This window comes from Hemiscyllium ocellatum, chromosome 39 (assembly GCF_020745735.1).
Source record: "Hemiscyllium ocellatum isolate sHemOce1 chromosome 39, sHemOce1.pat.X.cur, whole genome shotgun sequence".
In the NCBI taxonomy this organism is placed as follows: Eukaryota; Metazoa; Chordata; class Chondrichthyes; order Orectolobiformes; family Hemiscylliidae; genus Hemiscyllium; species Hemiscyllium ocellatum.
Window position 1 is genome coordinate 18,580,348 of NC_083439.1, and position 19,181 is coordinate 18,599,528.

The 19,181-nt window shown below is 41.2% G+C and overlaps 1 protein-coding gene across 1 annotated transcript in view; it reads right to left on the reverse strand.

Moving 5' to 3' along the window:
• LOC132834339 (unconventional myosin-Va-like) overlaps window positions 1-16,074 on the reverse strand; it is a 202,041-nt gene extending 185,967 nt beyond the window's left edge. The window contains exon 1 of the mRNA XM_060853108.1: window positions 15,551-16,074. Coding sequence (XP_060709091.1) covers window positions 15,551-15,577 — 27 coding nt within the window. The 5' untranslated portion in view covers window positions 15,578-16,074. The remainder of the gene's footprint in view (window positions 1-15,550) is intronic.
• Window positions 16,075-19,181: the final 3,107 nt, after the last annotated feature.

The following is a 19,181-nucleotide window of genomic DNA, read 5'->3' on the forward strand; positions in this document are numbered from 1 at the left end:
AGCAAGGCCACACAATATGTCAATTCACTCTGCAACCAATAATTATTTCAGATATGCAATCATGGTTTCATGCAGGTATATACGAATGACAACTGCACTCACATATGCCACAAGTATAACACAAACCAAAATATTTGGAATTCAAAGAATAACAGGCAATAAATTCTGCTGCAAAAATGTACTCCTTTCTGGTTAATCTTTCCCTACACCTCAATTCAGAAACTTAACTCAATCTTACACAGGCCAACAGGAATCCAGGTAAATCTCAACACTTGAGTAAAGTGAACCATGCATTCACTTCACTTCAACAAAATGTTGCAACACTCCCTATGCACATATTCATTAAAAATCTTTGTCAAATGCATTAAATGGCAGCAGAATCTGCATTTTACTGCTGCATTGCCACAAGTAATTAAACAACAGGATATCCCCAACATACCTGTTTGATACACTGTGCTGTTTGGCCATTACTGGTTTAGTGAAACATTTGAACAGTGCTCAGTGATGCGCCAGAGACACGTGCAGCAGAATTAACTGATTGCTTTTCATTTCTTATGGTTGAAATTAAAGCAGAATGCACATCTCAAAATCATAGAATGTAGACAATTTCATTTGCGGAGACATTCTGCCCTTATCCCATGCCTTTTGAAATATTCTTTTCAAACGTTTCATAGTTCATCATTCAGTGCCTATGCTGGTTCTTTGAAAAAACAATGAACTCAAACCCATGCAGTTCCAATTTTCTCCCCGATAAGTATATAGCTACAGCCAATTCCCCTTTGAAAATTACTACTGAATCAGACTTGCATCACCCTTTAAGACAGCACATTCCAAATGATGACAACTGTATTTATAAAAAAATAGTTTTCCCGGTCTCACTTCTGTCTCTTCCATTTTCCTGAATATATTTGCACTAGTTATTGATTCGCTTTCCAAAAGAAATAGATTCTCCTAATGTGAGTGCTTCATTTTATTTTCCACTTTTCTTTAAAAAAATTTAATAACTAGCACTGTGACTGGAAAATAACTTTGCAGCTCCCATCAACTATGCCTAAAAGATCTGTTCTCCCAATCATTTCACCTTTTGATGATTTCAAAAAGGAAACATAACCACTGCCAATGACAAAGCCTAGAGATAAATTGTGTTCAGTAAATTTTCAGTGCAATGTTGTATTTATATAAATGGTTTGCAGAATAAAATTGTCAAAGGCCAGTGCAGGAACAATATACAGTGGGAGTATAGTTTTTTTTTTAAACAGAATGCGCAACATATAACAACAGTGCAGAAAATTACATAAAAATAAACGTTTTTTAAATCCAAACATATTGGCCCTCAAGACAAGAAAATATTACCAAAGGGGATGACAAGAGAGAGAGAGAGAGGCAGAAAGAGAGACAGAGAGAGAGAGAGAGAGAGAGAGAGAGAGAGAGAGAGAGACACAGACAGACAGACAGAAGAAAGACAGAAGAGAGATAGGAGAGAGACAGAAGAGAGACAGAGTTTAACCAACTCTGAGATTCAATCTATTGGCAACTTTGAATCCCTCACTACTATCATCCTAGGAATTATCATTGACGAGGAACTGAATTCTTCCAAGTACTAAATACTGTGTTTATAAGAACCAGAGGCAAGGAATTCTACAATGACTCCCCAAAGTTTGTCCACCATCCACAAGGCAAAAGTCAGGAATAAGATAGAATAGTCACCACAGGCAAGATCACATCGCAGCAGATGAGTGCAACTCCAACTCAAAGCTCAAGACCATTCCAAACATTCAGCACCTTGCTGCATAAACATTAACTTCCACCACCACCAGCACATTGGGGCATCAACAGAATGCAATTCAACAAGTGCCTGAGTACATCAACAGCATTTGAAAACTGCAACATCTACCACCTAGCATAGCAGCGTAGATGTGTAGGGCTGCCTCCAACTCACACTCCAATTCACGCACCGTCGTAGCTCAGACTGTGGAACATAATTTAAAAACTTAGAGCCAGATGCTTCAAGAGTGAAACTGGGGAGCATGCCTTCATACAAGGTCCAGTACATGCTCAGAACTCTCTCCTGCAATGGCAATACTTGCATTTAAAACTGAAGGTATTAAGTCACAGATCAGCCACAATCTCAGTTGAATGGCAAAAAGCGACTCGGGGGCTAAATGGTTTCCTCCTGTTCCTGTATCATCATTCCTTCTTTATCTCTGGACCAAAATACCAGAATGCCCTGTACCTCACCACAGTGACTCCAGGGGTTCACCGCTATGCTCCCTGGGGAAAATTCAGGATGGCCTTGCCAACCATACTGTCATTCCATGAACAGGTTAAAAAGAAAATCAAGTTGCTGCATTTAGAAACAAGGGTAAAAGTACATGAGGAAAAGAAAGTGCAGAGCATCCAGAAACAGAAGTAACACACCAAGAGAGACCGAATGAACAAGCTTGGATCTATATCATGCATTTCATGCACTCGGAATTGCTCAACTCGAGCGGTGAATTATGTTTGATGTGCACTGACTGATTCGGACTGAATAATGTTTGGTGCACAGCAAGATCACATAGCAGCAGTGTGATAACTAGGCACTTGAACAGACTTGGGGTAAGTTGAAAAGGGACGGATAAAACACAGGACCCAAAAGAACTCCCATGTATTCTTAGAACAACAGCCTGGCCTCTTTTAGTGAAGAGAACCAGGGGTGATCTACTCCAGAACAAAGCAAGTAGGTGGAGTCTGGGATATAGGGATTGATTTGGGATATAGGCAGAGATTGATAGATTCTTGATGTCACGAGGAATTAAGGGCTACGGGGAGAATGCAGGTAAGTGGAGTTGAAATGCCCATCAGCCATGATTGAATGGCGGAGTGGACTCGATGGGCCGAATGGCCTTACTTCCACTCCTATGTCTTATGGTCGTAGGGATGGCACTTTAATTGGGCAGGTGAAAGGCTGAATGACCTATTCCTATATACAGTGGTCTCAGACACTTACAGCTATTTCTACATAAAGTCCATCTCAACCATCAAACAAGCATTTATTAGAAAAAGCAAGTAAGGCAAACAAATTGGAATCCAAGCGTTGAGAATGGCCATTTGCCAGATCACAGTCATACTCAAACCACACCTGATTAAGAATGGAATGTGTGGTGCTCCATGAGGTAGGAATCCTGTCTAGACAGCTTTAAGATACTCATTATTTCACAGCAAGAGCACCAGAAGCTGGATATCTTGCAGCAGTCAGAAAATAGCTAAATGCACGCCTTGGATAACTTCCACATACTAACCCCAAACAATAAACCAGAAGTTTCACTGTTAAAGCACCTTGTGATACATTAAGAGAAAAATACGATTGTTGAAGCACACTGGTTGTGTACTAGAAACCATGTATACTTCCATGTGTAGTTTCTGATTCTCTATAACCAAGTTACAAAGACACAGTCAGACATGCACCCTATTCCCATCTTGGTGAAGATTGCTAAAGGTGGGTCACACTTTATTTTAAATATAGGGAGAGGATGAGAGCCAGTGATCGCACTCACTCCATCTCCGAGAATCACGGATTATGGGCCTAGGTTGGAGCCTCTGGGAGGAGTTCAGACCAGCTTGTACATTTCCCAGGTAGCACCTTAAAATCTGGTTGCAGGAGATCCTCAAGGACAACTGTTCCTCCACGTTTTAGCCAAAGTACTGCTGTGACATGGTGCACTAGAATGTACATTTATGTAGCAACTTTAACAGGTTATAATATAATTCCCCAAGTGATTCACAGGGGCAGAGTTTAAACTGAGTATTAGTTTCAGGATTCTCATGTGATCATGGGGAGTCTGAAAGGGAGACTAAAAATGGTCAATTCAGTTAACTACCTAGACTGTGGTCGGACAGGGTAATATATATTTAAATGTTAGTTAACCTTTGGTGACAGTTTAATGATGATTTAACAACATTCTCCTGATGAGGGGGAATGACAGGTTCAAGACATACATCAACCAAGACAGAATAAGGGTCAAAACAATGCTAAATGTCTTTTCAAGTTGTTAAAAATCAACTTTATATGGCACACGCACAGTCTGCTAAAAATATGCTCTACAAATCAACCATCTGCACCTCAGATCCAATACCTGCTTGTAACTCACCAAGGCTGTCCCAAGTTGTAATTCAGCTGCATTCAACCCCGTCCATCCTCAAGACCTGAGATGAGTCAATATTGCCTCAGTGGGAGCATTTGCAACCAGATGAGAGGGTTGAGAATTCAAGTCTCACTCAAGGACAGGAACATAATCTCAGTTGACTTTCCTATGCAGCACTTGCAGCTACATTGAAGGATATAGTGTCTTTGGGTGAGGCAATAAACCTCTGTACTCTCATCTCACTGTAAACATGTTCCAGTGGTACCATTCAAAGACCAAGGGAAATCTCCCTCTGGCTTGGCCATTGTTGAACCCTCCTTATTTAGGACCTTGCAAACCTGCACCCTTGACCTCTGGAATGACAAGGGCAGCAGGTGCATGGACACACCAGTACCAGCAAGCTCCTCTTCACCATCACTGGGTGAAAACCACGGAACTCCCTTCTTAACTGCAGTATGGGTGTACCTATCCCCACACACACACCTCCACCTATATTCCCCTCCTCAGCCTTGGACTGAACCCACCAAGAAGGTACCACACCACCAACATCCCAAGGGCTATCAGGACAGGCTCCAGTCACTGAGGCCCACATCCTGCTGAACAAAAAAATAAGCCAACATTATCAAAACAGATCATTTGAGCATATATCTAATTGATATTTGCAGGATCTTGCTGAGTGCTAATCAGTGACTAGATTCCCTGACATCACAGGAGTGACAACATTTTAAAAGGACTGATTGGTCGTAAAGTGCTTTGAAACACTGAGGATATAAAAGGCAGAATATGAGACCACAAGTGCTGTCCCCTCATCCAACCATCCTGCCACTTTCTTTAGAGTTTGAGCAATGCTGCAAGAAACAAGATGGGAGCCGGAACAGATCTTAGCAGTCGAGATCAAATTCAATAATAGCTGATAACTGGAATACAAATTGATTCCTTAGCCATCAGATGGCATCTAGGATCAGACACGTTGAAGATAAACAGCTGGAGCAAGGTCCCAATGTAATAGTGTGGAAAAGCAGAGATACAAAAATGGCAATGAACCAAAGGTTGTGAGGGGTCAAGGGTACAGAGAGATGGGGGAAAAGGGTAGAAAAGTGCCTCTGTAAAACTAACAAAAATGGAAACTATTCTAAAGCAGTCCGAAGACAAGGGACTTAAATACATTCACATGTACTTCTCTACCCACATTATCCTTGAAACAATGATTTTCAATCCATTGTAAATTTTGAACAGTATGACCACCCATTTGACAACATACTAGACTAGTTGTCCTGATCAATACAAAGCATGATTAATAATGAAATGCTTTACTTAGAGAGTACCACTTTTTGCCTGGAGAACCTATATCCAGTGTTTCAGTGGTAACTTAACAATGACCCTCCATTGTTTCCTTTATTATTACAGCAAAGCAGACCACACAGAGCTCAGTAGAATTATTAAAGATTAACAATTCCCCGTGGATATGCAAAATGTTTAAAGCAGATGTCCAACATTTTATTTCATATTTGCATGAAAACATTACACAACAACACTGATTTCACACTGTTTAATATACAACGCTTACAAACATTTAGGAATCTAAACTAATTTCAGATAAAAATTTGAGGGAAATGTCTAAATAAATACAATTTCAGAATATTTGTCAGGAACCCTCTATATAAAAAAGGGAGGAACTTGATGTGCTATTCGACATAAAAATGTGTTTGGTTGAAGTATTGCATTTCTCACATTGAAAACTTTAGGCCTGAATAAAAACTGAACTCACTGGTCCTCAAAATAAAGAACTGTGGACCGGGAAATCTGAAACCAGAACAGGAAGTGGAGAAACTCAGCAGGTCTGGCAGCATCTCAAGCAAGATAAATGGATTCAACATTTCAAATCCAGTAATCCTTTTTCTGACATTAAATGTTCTGTGTTTCTCTTTACAGATACTGCCAGGCCTGCTGAGTTTCTCCAGCACTTTGTGTTCTGGTTTCGCCCTATAATTGGTTGATTTACTAAACCAGGATTTATTTCAGGTATAGTACACCGGCAGACTGACTTCAGGATCAGAATCTAAGGGAAAGAAAGCTAATTTAGATTATTTGGAAGTGATGGTGATAGAGGACATTTGAATCTTATATTTCCAAAGTTTAATGTCAATGCAAAGCCAAAACCAATTGCCACTGACATCAAGCCTGTGCTATAAATACGCTGTTGGAAAGGTCACTGTCAAATCAGTTTGTCACCTCCAACAGATTCAAGGAGAAAGTGAGGACTGCAGATGCTGGAGATCAGAGCTGAAAATGTGATGCTGGAAAAGCGCAGCAGGTCAGGCAGCATCCAAGGAACAGGAGAGTCGACGTTTCGAGCATGAGCCCTTCTTCAGGAAATTCCTGAAGGGCTCATGTCCGAAACGTCAACTCTCCTGCGCCTTGACTGCTGCCTGACCTGCTGCGCTTTTCCAGCAACACATTTTCAGCTCCAAAAGATTCAAACAAGGTCAATTACATTGAGTTAGTAAACAATGACAAATGGAGGGAATCAATGCAATTTAATCCTCAACAGGAAAATTCTGTAGTACTGAGTTACCAATGCACTGAACACAACTGAGCAAAGGAGGACCGTCAACGGACAGTCCCGTAACAGGCGGTGTTGCTGGTTAACATACTTTGGAAGCCACTAGATAGAATTTCGGAAAATCATCCAATGCCAGGGTCAAAATAGATTACAAAAAAAAGGATGACACAGATCTCTCTGCCAGTTACAGTTACAATAACCAAAATTCATGTATTAGGTGTACGATAATAGATACAACTTTGCAATCTATATGGACAATCTATACTGTAGGAGAAAGTGAGGACTGCAGGTGCTGGAGATCAGAGCTGAAAATGTGTTGCTGGAAAAGCGCAGGAGCAGGAGAGTCGACGTTTCGGGCATAAGCCCTTCTGCTCCTTGGATGCTGCCTGACCTGCTGCGCTTTTCCAGCAACACATTTTTCAATCTATACTGTCGGTCCACTAAAAGGTTAACAATTTTGTTAGGCGTGTAGGATAGTCCCTTGGTGGAGGAGTAAAGACCAAAACTACACTTATAAATCCATAGTAATGTACAACCACTCAGAGGTTCACAGTATTTTAATGTCAATGTGTTGATTCCCTGAGACTGTAAAGATGGTCACACTCAGTATACAAGGTGAAATGGTGTTTTCTTTTTGCTGTTGTTGCTGCCAGACAGAACTTGAATTGATCATACTCCTAACCATTTCATACCCAAATCAATTGCTGCTGCAATGTAATCACGGTTGGTGTACAAAAAAATGTAGCAGATAGTGGGATCTTGCTGTGTGTAAACCAAAAGCAAAATGAGACAAATAACCAGATCTTCTTTTTTAGTTTATATCGACTGACAGAGGAAATGACCATACCACCAGGAAAACTCCACACCTTTTTAAAACTGTGCACAAAACTGTAAAGCATAGAATTATCATAGAACCCCCTACAGTGTGGAAACAGGCCATTCAGTCCATCGAGCCCACAATCACCCTCTGCAGTGCATCACATCTAGTCCCAGCCCTCCATCATATCCCTTTAACCCTGCATTTCCCATTGCCAACCCACCTAGCCTGCATATCCCTGGACTCTATAGGTAATGGAGCATGGCCAATCCACCTAACCTGTACATCTTTGGACTGTGTGAGGAAACCCATGCCGATACGAGGAGAATGTACAAACTCCACACAGACAGTCGACTGAGGGTGGAATCAGTCCCTGGCGCTGTGAGGCAGCAATACTAACCACTAGCCACCATGTTGCTCGTTAAATACTAACTAACAGACAAGACCATCGTCGAATGTTTCATCAAAATACAGTAGATAAATTGAAATTTGAGACCTCTGACATAACTTTAGATTGGTCAAGCTTGTTCATATTCTGAAAACTATCCTCCATTGCCTGCTGCTACAATCACTAAGTATTCCTACAACCTTTAGTCTGATTTCTACCCAATGGAGAGTACATTAGGATTGAAAATGCAAACATTATTGTTGTTTTAATTAAAGAGAAACAGAAAAAAAAAGAGGATTCTTCTGCAACACATCATTGTTATCCGGGCAGCAAAGCAACTGGATATTAAACAAGTGATATTTATCTTCCCCATATACCCTTTTCTTCAATTGACATTTCAGAACCTAATTTCATTCCCAGTCTGGCTACATAGAATTGGAATTCTGATAACATTAAATTAAATTTGGCAATTGAACAAAATCCAACTGTGGACCCAATTGTAAAACCAAGCATATTTTGGACTGTGCTTAAAATGACAGAATAAGTACTTACTTTCACATACACAAAATCCCAATCCATCTGAAAATCCCCTCAATCATGTAATGTGTGTTGGGAATATTTTCTGCTTATATAGATGCCAGGTACACACAAGGAGGATGTGTGGACTGCAGCCTTCTCACTAATAAAATGGAACAATTTACTTGTAAAATATTGAAGTACATGATAACCCCTCCTCCATAAAACACACAGGAAACAAGGTCACAATCCTGACGCGAGAAGAGAACACATTACTAGGTGAATGAAGTCTTTTATACATAGCCCTAAAACAACATTCCCATCATCCAAATGAGCACAAGGGAACAGGCTGTTTGCAAAGACATGATAAATTTAGCTTTGTGCCCATCAGATGACAAGAGCAGGATTATGTGCTGCAGAAAATGCCGAATTATCTTTGCTCTCTTGCTGGTTCCCAACCACCAAGTTTGCATAACCCTTTCAGAGCTTCAATGTGATGACAAAGACAGGATTTCACAAGCTGTTCAGCCTCGTAGCAGATCACAAGAGCCCTGCCTGGTGATTACGTCACGTCCCAGAAGATAGGCTCAACTGGTACTACGCAAGTGAATGACCCTGAAAAATACCACTTCAAATCGAGACTGAGTCTCTGTGAATAAAAGACACCCCCTTTCCTGCTTCACTCCATTTAAATATTAACATTTACTGGTGCTGAAAGTTAATCTAGGATTTCTGTCAAATTATTCATCTTTATAATTTACTTTTTTCAAAATATTACTAAAACAAAAATTCAAATTCTCCAGCTGGGATAGGAGGGAGAGGAAATGAATTAAACAAGCCACTGTGTACCATTGCAACCCTGATGGGAAACAGACGAGATATTGTGCTGGGACTGGGCGTTATTAACAGCTCCTTATTGCCTATATAGAAGCTGACTCTCTGGTTTGGGTTGCAACTGCAGTTGTTGATCTTCAGTACATTACCCAAGTGGCCATTGCCCACCTGGGAGCCCAAGGGTAATGGACATCCCAGACAAAAAAGTGAGTCTCCTCCTCTCTCTACAGCATACCGAGAAGAGGTTCTCCTCCTCTCTCTACAGGCCTCATTCCTGATGATCCCTGAATGGGGTCATCTTAGCTTTACTTCTTGCAGTCATCATCTCTATAGGGATCAGAAGCCAGCACCTCAGTCAATTTCTGCTTTCTTATCTCCAATGTCACGGTTTCTAATTTTAGCAGCTCGACTAATCATTAACCCGTACAGATCAGCACACATGCTTGATGTGTAAAGACATCAGATTTGGTTGCAATGCCACAAATATTGAATAGGAGAAAGTGAGGACTGCAGATGCTAGAGATCAGAGCTGAAAATGTGTTGCTGGAAAAGCACAGCAGGTCAGGCAGCATCCAAGGAGCAGGAAAATCGACGTTTCGGGCATGAGCCCTTCTTCAGGAATCACAAATATTGAATAGTTTAGTCTTAATGCTGAAAATTCATGTTTAAACAGATGTGCGGAAAATGAATGAGAACAGGATTGCCTATCATAAACATAACATTCAAAACTATTTTTCGGAAAGATACGACTGCCCTGCACCTAAAATCCATTACCTTCTTTCTTTTTTGACAACGTACCCAGAATATCCCACTTAAAGTATCAATAATATAGAATCTTGGAGAGCACACATTCTCCTCCTCCACAAAAGGGCACACCTATTACATTCACAAAGCGCCCAGCTATATGATGATTGAAAACTATGTGTGAAAAAGCCAGCAGAAAAATTTGTACAATTATTCCTCTGTAATATTACATGGAGCATGTTAAAAAGTCACGAACAACAGTCCCAATGACTGCAGTTAAATACACTGCATGCAGACATTAATGAAGTGGTGATGACAGTGATACAACTAGATTCAACGTCAAATGAGGTTAAGAAAACACTCCTATTGCTGATCACATTACAACAATCCCATCTGCAAATGCAGGCCTGGGTGTTTGGCAAGAGCATTGTGCTTAGCTGTGATTCTTTACCTTTACTTCTGTGGTCAAGTAGGTTGCAATATTCACTGTCTAGGCCCACACTTTATTTTCCAATGACTTAAGTGTGCAACTTCACTGTGTGAAAGTGCTTGCTATCATTTTCATAAATCACCTAAAAGGTCAGTCATGCAATAACTTATCATGCCATTAGAACATAGAATGCTTAAAAAGAACCACAAATGCAAGACCTGGAAATTATAACATCCAAACTTTTATCAGAAATTCACAGATTTCTTCCCTTACCGTGCATCCCTTGCCCTTTTTTCCCTTTACTGATTTCGCGGGATGAGGGTATTGCTGGCCTCACCCTCATTTATTGCCCATCCCTAATTGCCAAGAGGGCAGTTAAGAGTCTACCAGATTGCTGTTGGTCTAGAGTCACATGTAGGCCAGGCCAAGTAAGGAAGGTAGGTTTCCTTCCCTAAACAACATTAGTGAAGGGCTTTTCCAACAACTGACATGGATTCATGGTCATCGTTAAATACTTAATTCCAGATATTTATTGAATTCAAATTCCACCATCTGCCAAGGCGGAATTTGAACTCAGGTGCTCAGAACGTTATCTGGGTCTCTGGATTAACAGTCCAGCGATTAGACTACTTGGCCATTGCATCCCCCTTACATTAACAAACAACATTAATAAGAGTGTCCGAACCGCTTCACCCACATCATTAACTTCCCCAACATGCGCGCGCACACACACACACACACACACACACACACACACACACAGCAGCAGTTCAGGAAGACAGCTCACCACCAGTTTCTCCAGGACAATTAGGGATGGGCAATAAAATAATGGCCTCGCCATGATGCTCACAACCCATGAACAATTTTTTAATAATTACTACAACATTAAAATGTAACAAAACACAGGAAGTAAAATTCAAGAAAAAAATAACCGCAGTCATTTCAAACATCAGTTTGTATAGGTACAAGGCACAAATAACAAGAACTCAAAAAGAACACTGTACAATGGCTCACAAATGTTACAAAATAATTTACTGTCAGTGTGCAAGTGGCACAGGAAACAATCAAAACAGGTTCATCACAGACCTTGTATATCACTTGACAAATGTGCTGATTGTTTGATTTATCAGTGGATTAGGCCTCAACTTTAAAGTGCATTTCGAATTTACAAGTGCAAAACTTCAAGAGGATGCAACAAGTAGCTGGAAACATCAGCTTTGAGAATTTACTCAATGAACTCCCATTTGTTCACAGCATGACAGTTCTTTAAAAGTCACTGGGTCAAAATCCTAGAAGTCCTTCTCTAATAGCACTGTCGTGGTTCATGAAGAAAGTTCACCAGCGCTAAGGACAATGGCCCAGCCAGCAAAGTCCAAATGCCATGAATGAATAAAACTAAAACTTATTTCCACTTAGATCAACCATGATACAAACTAAATTATTGGTTCAGACTTGCAGCAAATACAATTATGGCATTTAGCCTCGAACCAAGCTATTTATTTTCAAGGCCGTTGACATGCACTTTGCATAGGAAGTCATCAACATTTTTAAACGTGACTCCTAAACATTTCTTCAATGTTTGGAAAAAATCAAAAATTAATTCATCAGGCATCCTATGATAGAGTTTAACTTCTTCTGTCATGAAACACAATGCACCAAAGTTTCATAAATATCAGAAATGCATCTATTATACTCATATGCATGTATATACACATATACACACACACACACACACACACACACACCAAGAACAGGGACATAGAACATTACAGGCGCTTCGACCCTCGAAGTTGCACTGACCTGTGACACCAACCTGAAGCCCATCTAACCTACACTGTTCCATTACCCTTAAAGTTGGCGAGTCTACTACTGTTGCAAGGAGTAGGTCATTTGGCCCCTTGAGCTTGCTCTGCCACTCAGTATGAATGTGCATGACCTCACTCCACTGTTCTCCTCTTGTACTCTTTGACTCCCTGGTTAGTCAAGTCTCTACCTAATTCAGCCATGGAAATATTCAATGGCCCTGTCTCTGCCACTTTCGGAGGAAGAATGGTAACGTACATCCCTTTCAGAAAATAATTCAAATGCTGTGTAGGGCTAGGAAGTTAGAATGGTCATTCTTGGGACTGAATTAAATTCAGCTGGAGTTTCAAAACCTAAGATATCCACGTGAAATTGATTTTGGGGCAGTTTCACCCCAACACATCAGCAAAAGTATACAGTCCTCCAGCAAAAGAGTAAATTACTGAAAGTGGCCAGAATCAGCTCATTGTTGAAGAAACTCCAATTACTGACAGTCAGGGTGCACATGATGCTATAGTTAAAATAAATTGCTGGAACAAAGTTAAAGGATAGTCAAATTCACTGTTTGCTTTAGACTAGGCCAAACTGTTTCTTTTAAAACAAAATGCTCACACTGACTAAAGCAGAAAAATGATTCATTGGGGCAGCCCATATTTTGGCAAGCAGGAACTTTCTTTTTCCATTGCACTCACCAGCAAAACATGCAAAGTCCTACATAGCTCAGAACATTGAGCGTTGGAATTGGAACATCATGTTGAGATTGTACAGGACACTGATGAGGCCACTTTTGGGATACTGTGTACAGTTCTGATCATCCTCCTATAGGAAGGATATTATTAAACCGGAGAGGGTTCAGAAAAGATTTACCAGGACTTTGCTGGAAATGGAGGGTTTGAGTTGTAAAGAGAGGCTGGGACTTCTTTCACTGAAGCGTAGAAGCTTGAGGGGTGACCTTACAGAGGTTTTTAAATCATGAGGGACATAGATAAGGGTGGGAGAGTTCAAACCTAGAGGGCATATCTTTAAGGGAACAGAGTTAAGAGGGACTCAATGGGCATTTTTTTTTCATGCAGAGGGTGACTCATATGAGAGAGTGGTAGATACAGGTACAGTTACAACATTTAAAAGATATTTGGATAGATACATGAATAGGAAAGGCTTACAGGGATATGGGCCAAATACATACAAGTGGGAGGAGTTTAATTTGGGAAATTTGGTGGGCATGGATGAGTAGGACCTAAGGGTCTGTTTCTGCTGTATGACTCTGTGAGAATGTTCCCCTTCTCCCAAGAACTCAGTAAATTCATACATTAAGCCGTGAGCTGGAAACCAAAAAGTTGGAAAGGAAGAGAAAATCAATCATACTTTTCCTCATGATTGTTATCCAGACATCTACAATGAAAGTACTTGTGGGGTGGGAGGCAAGTACAGGATTAGACTGACTACAATGTCTTTAGTTGCCTCATCTGCTGCCACACATCATCTCTGCTCATATAAGTGGGCAATATTGACAGAAGATAGATATCAGAGGTTGTCCTACATCTGCAGAAATCATAACCCAGAGAAAATCTCCTTCAGGTCAACTGTAAAATCAGTGTAATGCTGGAAATCAGAAGTTAATCTGAGGCCTGATCTGTCTCTCAAATGCATGCTAAAGATCCCAATGACAATTTCAAAGGACAGCATGGTATCAGCGTCCTGGCCAATATTTATCCCCCACCAACATCACAGAAACAGATCAGCTGGTCATTACCAGATTGGCTGCTACATTGCAATGGGGAGCAGATATTAAAAAATACTTCACCAAATGTAAAGTACATAGAATCCAGTAGAAACAAGAGTCATTTATAAAGATCAGTCTTTCATTTGCTAATTTGGTAACTGTCACATCTACTGCCTGAACTCCCAGTGTAAATGCTATAATGTTCACCACTGAATCCAGTCCCAGCCATAACATGAATACCCAAGAATCATTGTTGCAATGGACTACATCAGTAAAAATAATTCATCAGGGGCGTACACACTCAAATATCCACTAAGAAATTGAATGCGTTGGAATGAATTAGTTTCTGGGAATAATGCGCTGTAGAATATGATGAACTACAGGACACTTAATGACATGATGATGGCATTACTCCCGTCAGATATATTCTAAGGCACGTTAGGTATTATTACTGTTACTGAAACATTTTCACAGAGTAGGTCAATAAACAAGCAATTAAATGACGAATGATTTATAAATAGATGGACCTGGCTGTTGTCTAAAGGGAAATATAAGGAATAATACTTTAGGAAATGAGCTGGAAACAGAAGGGGCACGGAGTGTGAACTACACCCAGAAAATACTGTAGAAACTCAGCAAATCTGGCAGCATCTGCGGGGAGAGGGAGAGAACAGAGTGAACGATCATTGATGTTACCAGACCTCCTGAGTTGCTCCAGCATCCACAGGATTTAGTTTTGATACGACAGTATTGGTCTGGGAAGCAGCCCTAGTAGGTTTTATATCCCAGGAGGACGCTGACCACCAGGAATCAATCACTCCCCACCCCCCTCAGTTTTCCAGAAATGGGCCCAGAAATGGCTTGGCGAGCCGCTCCATTTTACTGCCAACACAAACCCAACACAGCGAGGTGTTAGAGAACGAGACAATCCTTTGGGAGCATCTCAGTCAAACGCTGTTGAAATTAATCCGAGCCACAGCGCCGTTCATTCATTTCTGGTGCCAAGCGCTTTGGTAGGGGAAGTGTCGATGATGCGGAGTCAAAAAGCGCTTTTCTCTTCCTGCTTTTCAGTGTGTCTCTTTTTGTTTAGGCCAATAAATCAGCAGCTCGGATACATTTCTTTGACGTAGCGAGTTTTGAGAATGGGGAGGGAGGGAGAGAGAGAGAGAGGAGGTTAATTTCTCCGCGTCCAGCACCAATGAAGGGTGGGGGACTGGAGAAACTCAGCAATTACAGGTTTAGGGCAAATCGGAGCCGCTATATTTCTACTGGGGGGAAAAAAACTCCATTATGTGGAATGAATGGAATGTAGCTCCTCTTCCCCTCCACCCCAACACAGCCAGATGGAATATCACACCAGAGCTGTTCTCTACCTCACCACTGAATCACAAATCAAAGCCAAGAATATAAGCAGCGATAAGGACCACATCCCCCCAGTCTCTCCTCCTATATCCATTGTTCAATAGAAACCCTCATTCCTTCTCCCTCCCTCCCAGTCTGACCCTCTTTGCAATCCACTCGACAATAGGATGATGCACCGCGGTGATCTGCAACCGGCCTGAAGGAACAAAACCAAAGGGAGGGGTTGGAAATGTGAAAATCTGTTACCTTGGTGAAGAGCTCGGATGCTGCCATTCTCCCGAGGGGCGAGTCAGTGCCTGTGCGACCGTCCGGACCAGCCTCCCTCCCCACTGCACAGCGGTCGGAAAGGGAAGGTCGGGGGGGTTCAGTCAGCTCCCACAAAACATCGGCTTTCCAGAGCAAAAGGAACCTCGGAGCAAAACTGCACCCAGCGCCTTCCTGTGTCCCTGGGAATCTCAGCCGAATGTATCAAACGCCATGTTACCTGTGTTACTGAAATGCTACCCGGCTGTGCATTCTGGGTACAAGAGAGATAGACCTAAAGATGCTTTCTTGCATGAGAGAGGGTGGGTAGAGAGAAAAAAAATCTGAGCTCAACGTGCCTCCCATCGGGAGCAGCCAGTCAGCAAGTGTCAGAAATCTACCCGGAAAGACAGCGCCACCGCTAGGTCCCGGGGAAGCTCTGGAAAATATGCAAGGCAGAGGAGAGAGAGTCTGCAACATGCTGAGAGTTACTCCGTGTTCACTTGCCTGCACCAAGCTCTGCATTGACCCCACTCCACTTCCAAACGTTTGCAAGCAACTGATGCGTTCGGAATTTGTTCTGGGAGTATTTTTCTATTTGAATTTAAAAAACTAATTAGGTCACATCTCTTGCTCGCATGTGATTTTTCAAATAAAAATGTAAATACGTTTACAAAGAAACAACTCGCACTCCACATCTCTTGTGAAAAATCACACACAACAGGTTTAATTGGAAGCACGAGCTGTTGGACTTTAACCTGGTGTTGTGTGATTTTTAGCTTTGTACACCCCAGTCCAACACCGGCATCTCCAAATCATTTCTTGTAATCGAGTTAATTTTCAGAGCTGGTTTGATCTATTTACATTTTTTTATATCAGAGTGGTGCTGAAAAAAACACAGCAAGTCAGGCAGCATCTGAAGACCTGGAAAATCGACGTTTCGGGCAAAAGCCCTTCATCAGGAATAGAGACAGGGAGCCTCCAGGGTGGAGGGATAAATGGTAGGGCTAAACTCTGTTTTCCAGCATTTGCAGTCCTCACTTTTGCCTAGTTGATGTTTGCATGTCTCCCTGGGAATGGGTGGTCGTTCTCCAAAAACGATTAAATCTGGGGGGGGGGGGGGGGGGGGGGAGAGAGAAAACGGTACATCCAGGAGTAGCCTGGAATAAAAAGGCAAAACGGCAGAAAAACTCGACATCTGTGAAGATTTCGAGTCTAGTCTAACTCTCCTCACTTTACAGATACAGTCGGCCTGATGACTCACCGCAGCCGTATTAAACAGCTGCAACTTATTCATATATGAGACACGATGAGCGAAATTAGAAGGTAAATTTATATTTGCACATTTCGTGTCGTGGCATACTGTCCGGATACTAATGATCTCAAATGAAATCAGATGAACTGAGGACTATTGTGGCGCAGAGATAGTGTCTGAGCGAAAATGATTAGATTACCAGCAGTATAGAAAGAGGCCATTTAGCCCAACAAGTCCACACCAACCCTCCGAAAATTAACCCACACATTTCCCTCCAACTCATACGCCTAACGCTATGGGCAATTTAGCTTGGCCAATTCACCTGACCTGCACATCTTTGGACTGTGGGAAGAAACCCACGGGGAGAATATGCAAACCCCACACAGGCACCTGAGGCTGGAATCGAACCCAGGTCCCCAGCGCTGTGAGGCTGCAGCGAACCACCGTTCCGCCTTAAAATGTGTCATAACCCACCTTAAGAGGTTATTGAAAAATAGCTAGATGAATCAGACATTACACATTTGGACAGGCCCTGTTAGGTTGTAATTAGATGGGCAATACGTGAAGGAATATACACAGGAACTTATGGTCTGGAGTGTGGGGGGAAGTGGGTCCAATACGAACTTGTTATAGAACACAGGGCTATGGGGAACGAGTAGAAATAGATGTCCTCAGGTAGATGGTGCACTATGGTGGGCTGAATGGCTTTCTCTTGCTTCATTTGTACAGACCTTCCCAGGTCTGTAGATGTGCACTGAACTTGCATTCAGTGATAGGACACTGACACCATAACATGTCAATCAGTAAACTAGATTACAAATTAGGTGCGATGAACACACTCCAAACTGCACTCTGGTTGCAATAGGCCTGAACATCTGGCTCCTGTGACAAACTTTGACTGCTATAGTGACTGTCCAAACAATTTGATTTTGCATAGTCTAATATAGCACTGTAAATGAGACTAACTTCTGTATAGGTAATAACATTGACTGCTGTAGCAATTGCTTTTATATATATTTTTTAAAAATCACTCAATATTTAAGTATAGGTAATTATTTAACCACGTTATTTCAAACAGCACTCCAATTTAGAGTGCAAGATGATATTGGCGGCAAGTGAGATGACACTTGTTTCCTTACATTGAATTGATGCAAAGGTAGCCAAACTTTACGGTGAAAACCCCACTACATCTACTCAGAACAGCTGTTAGTACTTTAAGTTTACCTGGATGCAAATTTGGAGACCTAGAACATGTGGACAAGTCACAGAATCCAGTATCACTAGGAGTAGTAGGATTAGCAGACAAAAAGTACTTGATTAAAATAAAGTCACTGACCACAAGCACTGATTATGTACCTCTGCACAGCTTATAACTGTATATTTCAAATACATCTTTTACTGGGATTACAGATTAAATTTATTACATATAGCCTAAACAGGATGTTTAAAGTGTACACATTTTACAGTACACTATCATTTAACCCACAAGTACCAACAGATTTTTAAATTAGAAAACATGTTCAAACACACAGTTGATGTGAGATTGAATGGGCCTTTAAGTCTTTCCCAATTGATCAATGAAGGGGTATTAAAAAAACTAGCAGTGGACACTGAAATTAACTAACTTAAAATTAGCTGCAACATTCTAGTGAGAAATTCTTTGGATCATCCAATTCATTCCAATTTTGTCCCACATTACAAACTGTTGATATCTATTTAAATGTCAAGGAAAATTGATTTAAAATCCACAATTTGAGACTAGAAAATTTAAAGAAATGAGCTTTATTTGTGTGCCAGTTTGCCAGTCTCCAACATTAATGAAGGCCAGTTAGTGATCAATTTCAAGATGTCATCCTGTGATCTTTTAGGTTACAACTAAAATTTAAGGAAACTAGTCTAATCTCCTAAAGAAAAATGGAGGTGCTGCAGTCAATGTTCAGCATTACAACAGCTACCACCCTCCATACTCTGTTCTGTTTGATAACATTTTTGCTCACTGCGGCTCACTTCACGGTTGCCATTTGACCTGTCATTTCCACTGAAGGAAGTTATCAACATGGTATATCCAGCCTAAAGCACCAGGCACTTAAACAAAACCTTTAAAAAAATCACAAGCCTATATCAACTACCTAACAGCAAGACTTGAATACACTGCACACTTTAAGGATTTGACCACTAAAAGGAGACAATAGTCCCAAAGGAATGGCTGCATTTTTAAAAGCTTCCACTCTCGGTACCTTCATGTCAACACTATAATCCCCTGACTTGTTGGAGCAGAGTCTCAGGCCCATATTTTAGCTAAATGATGACAGTCTACAGGCTGGACAGAGGGCAACAACTGAGAAATAATGTACTCAAGAATGAGTACATACTTAGAGC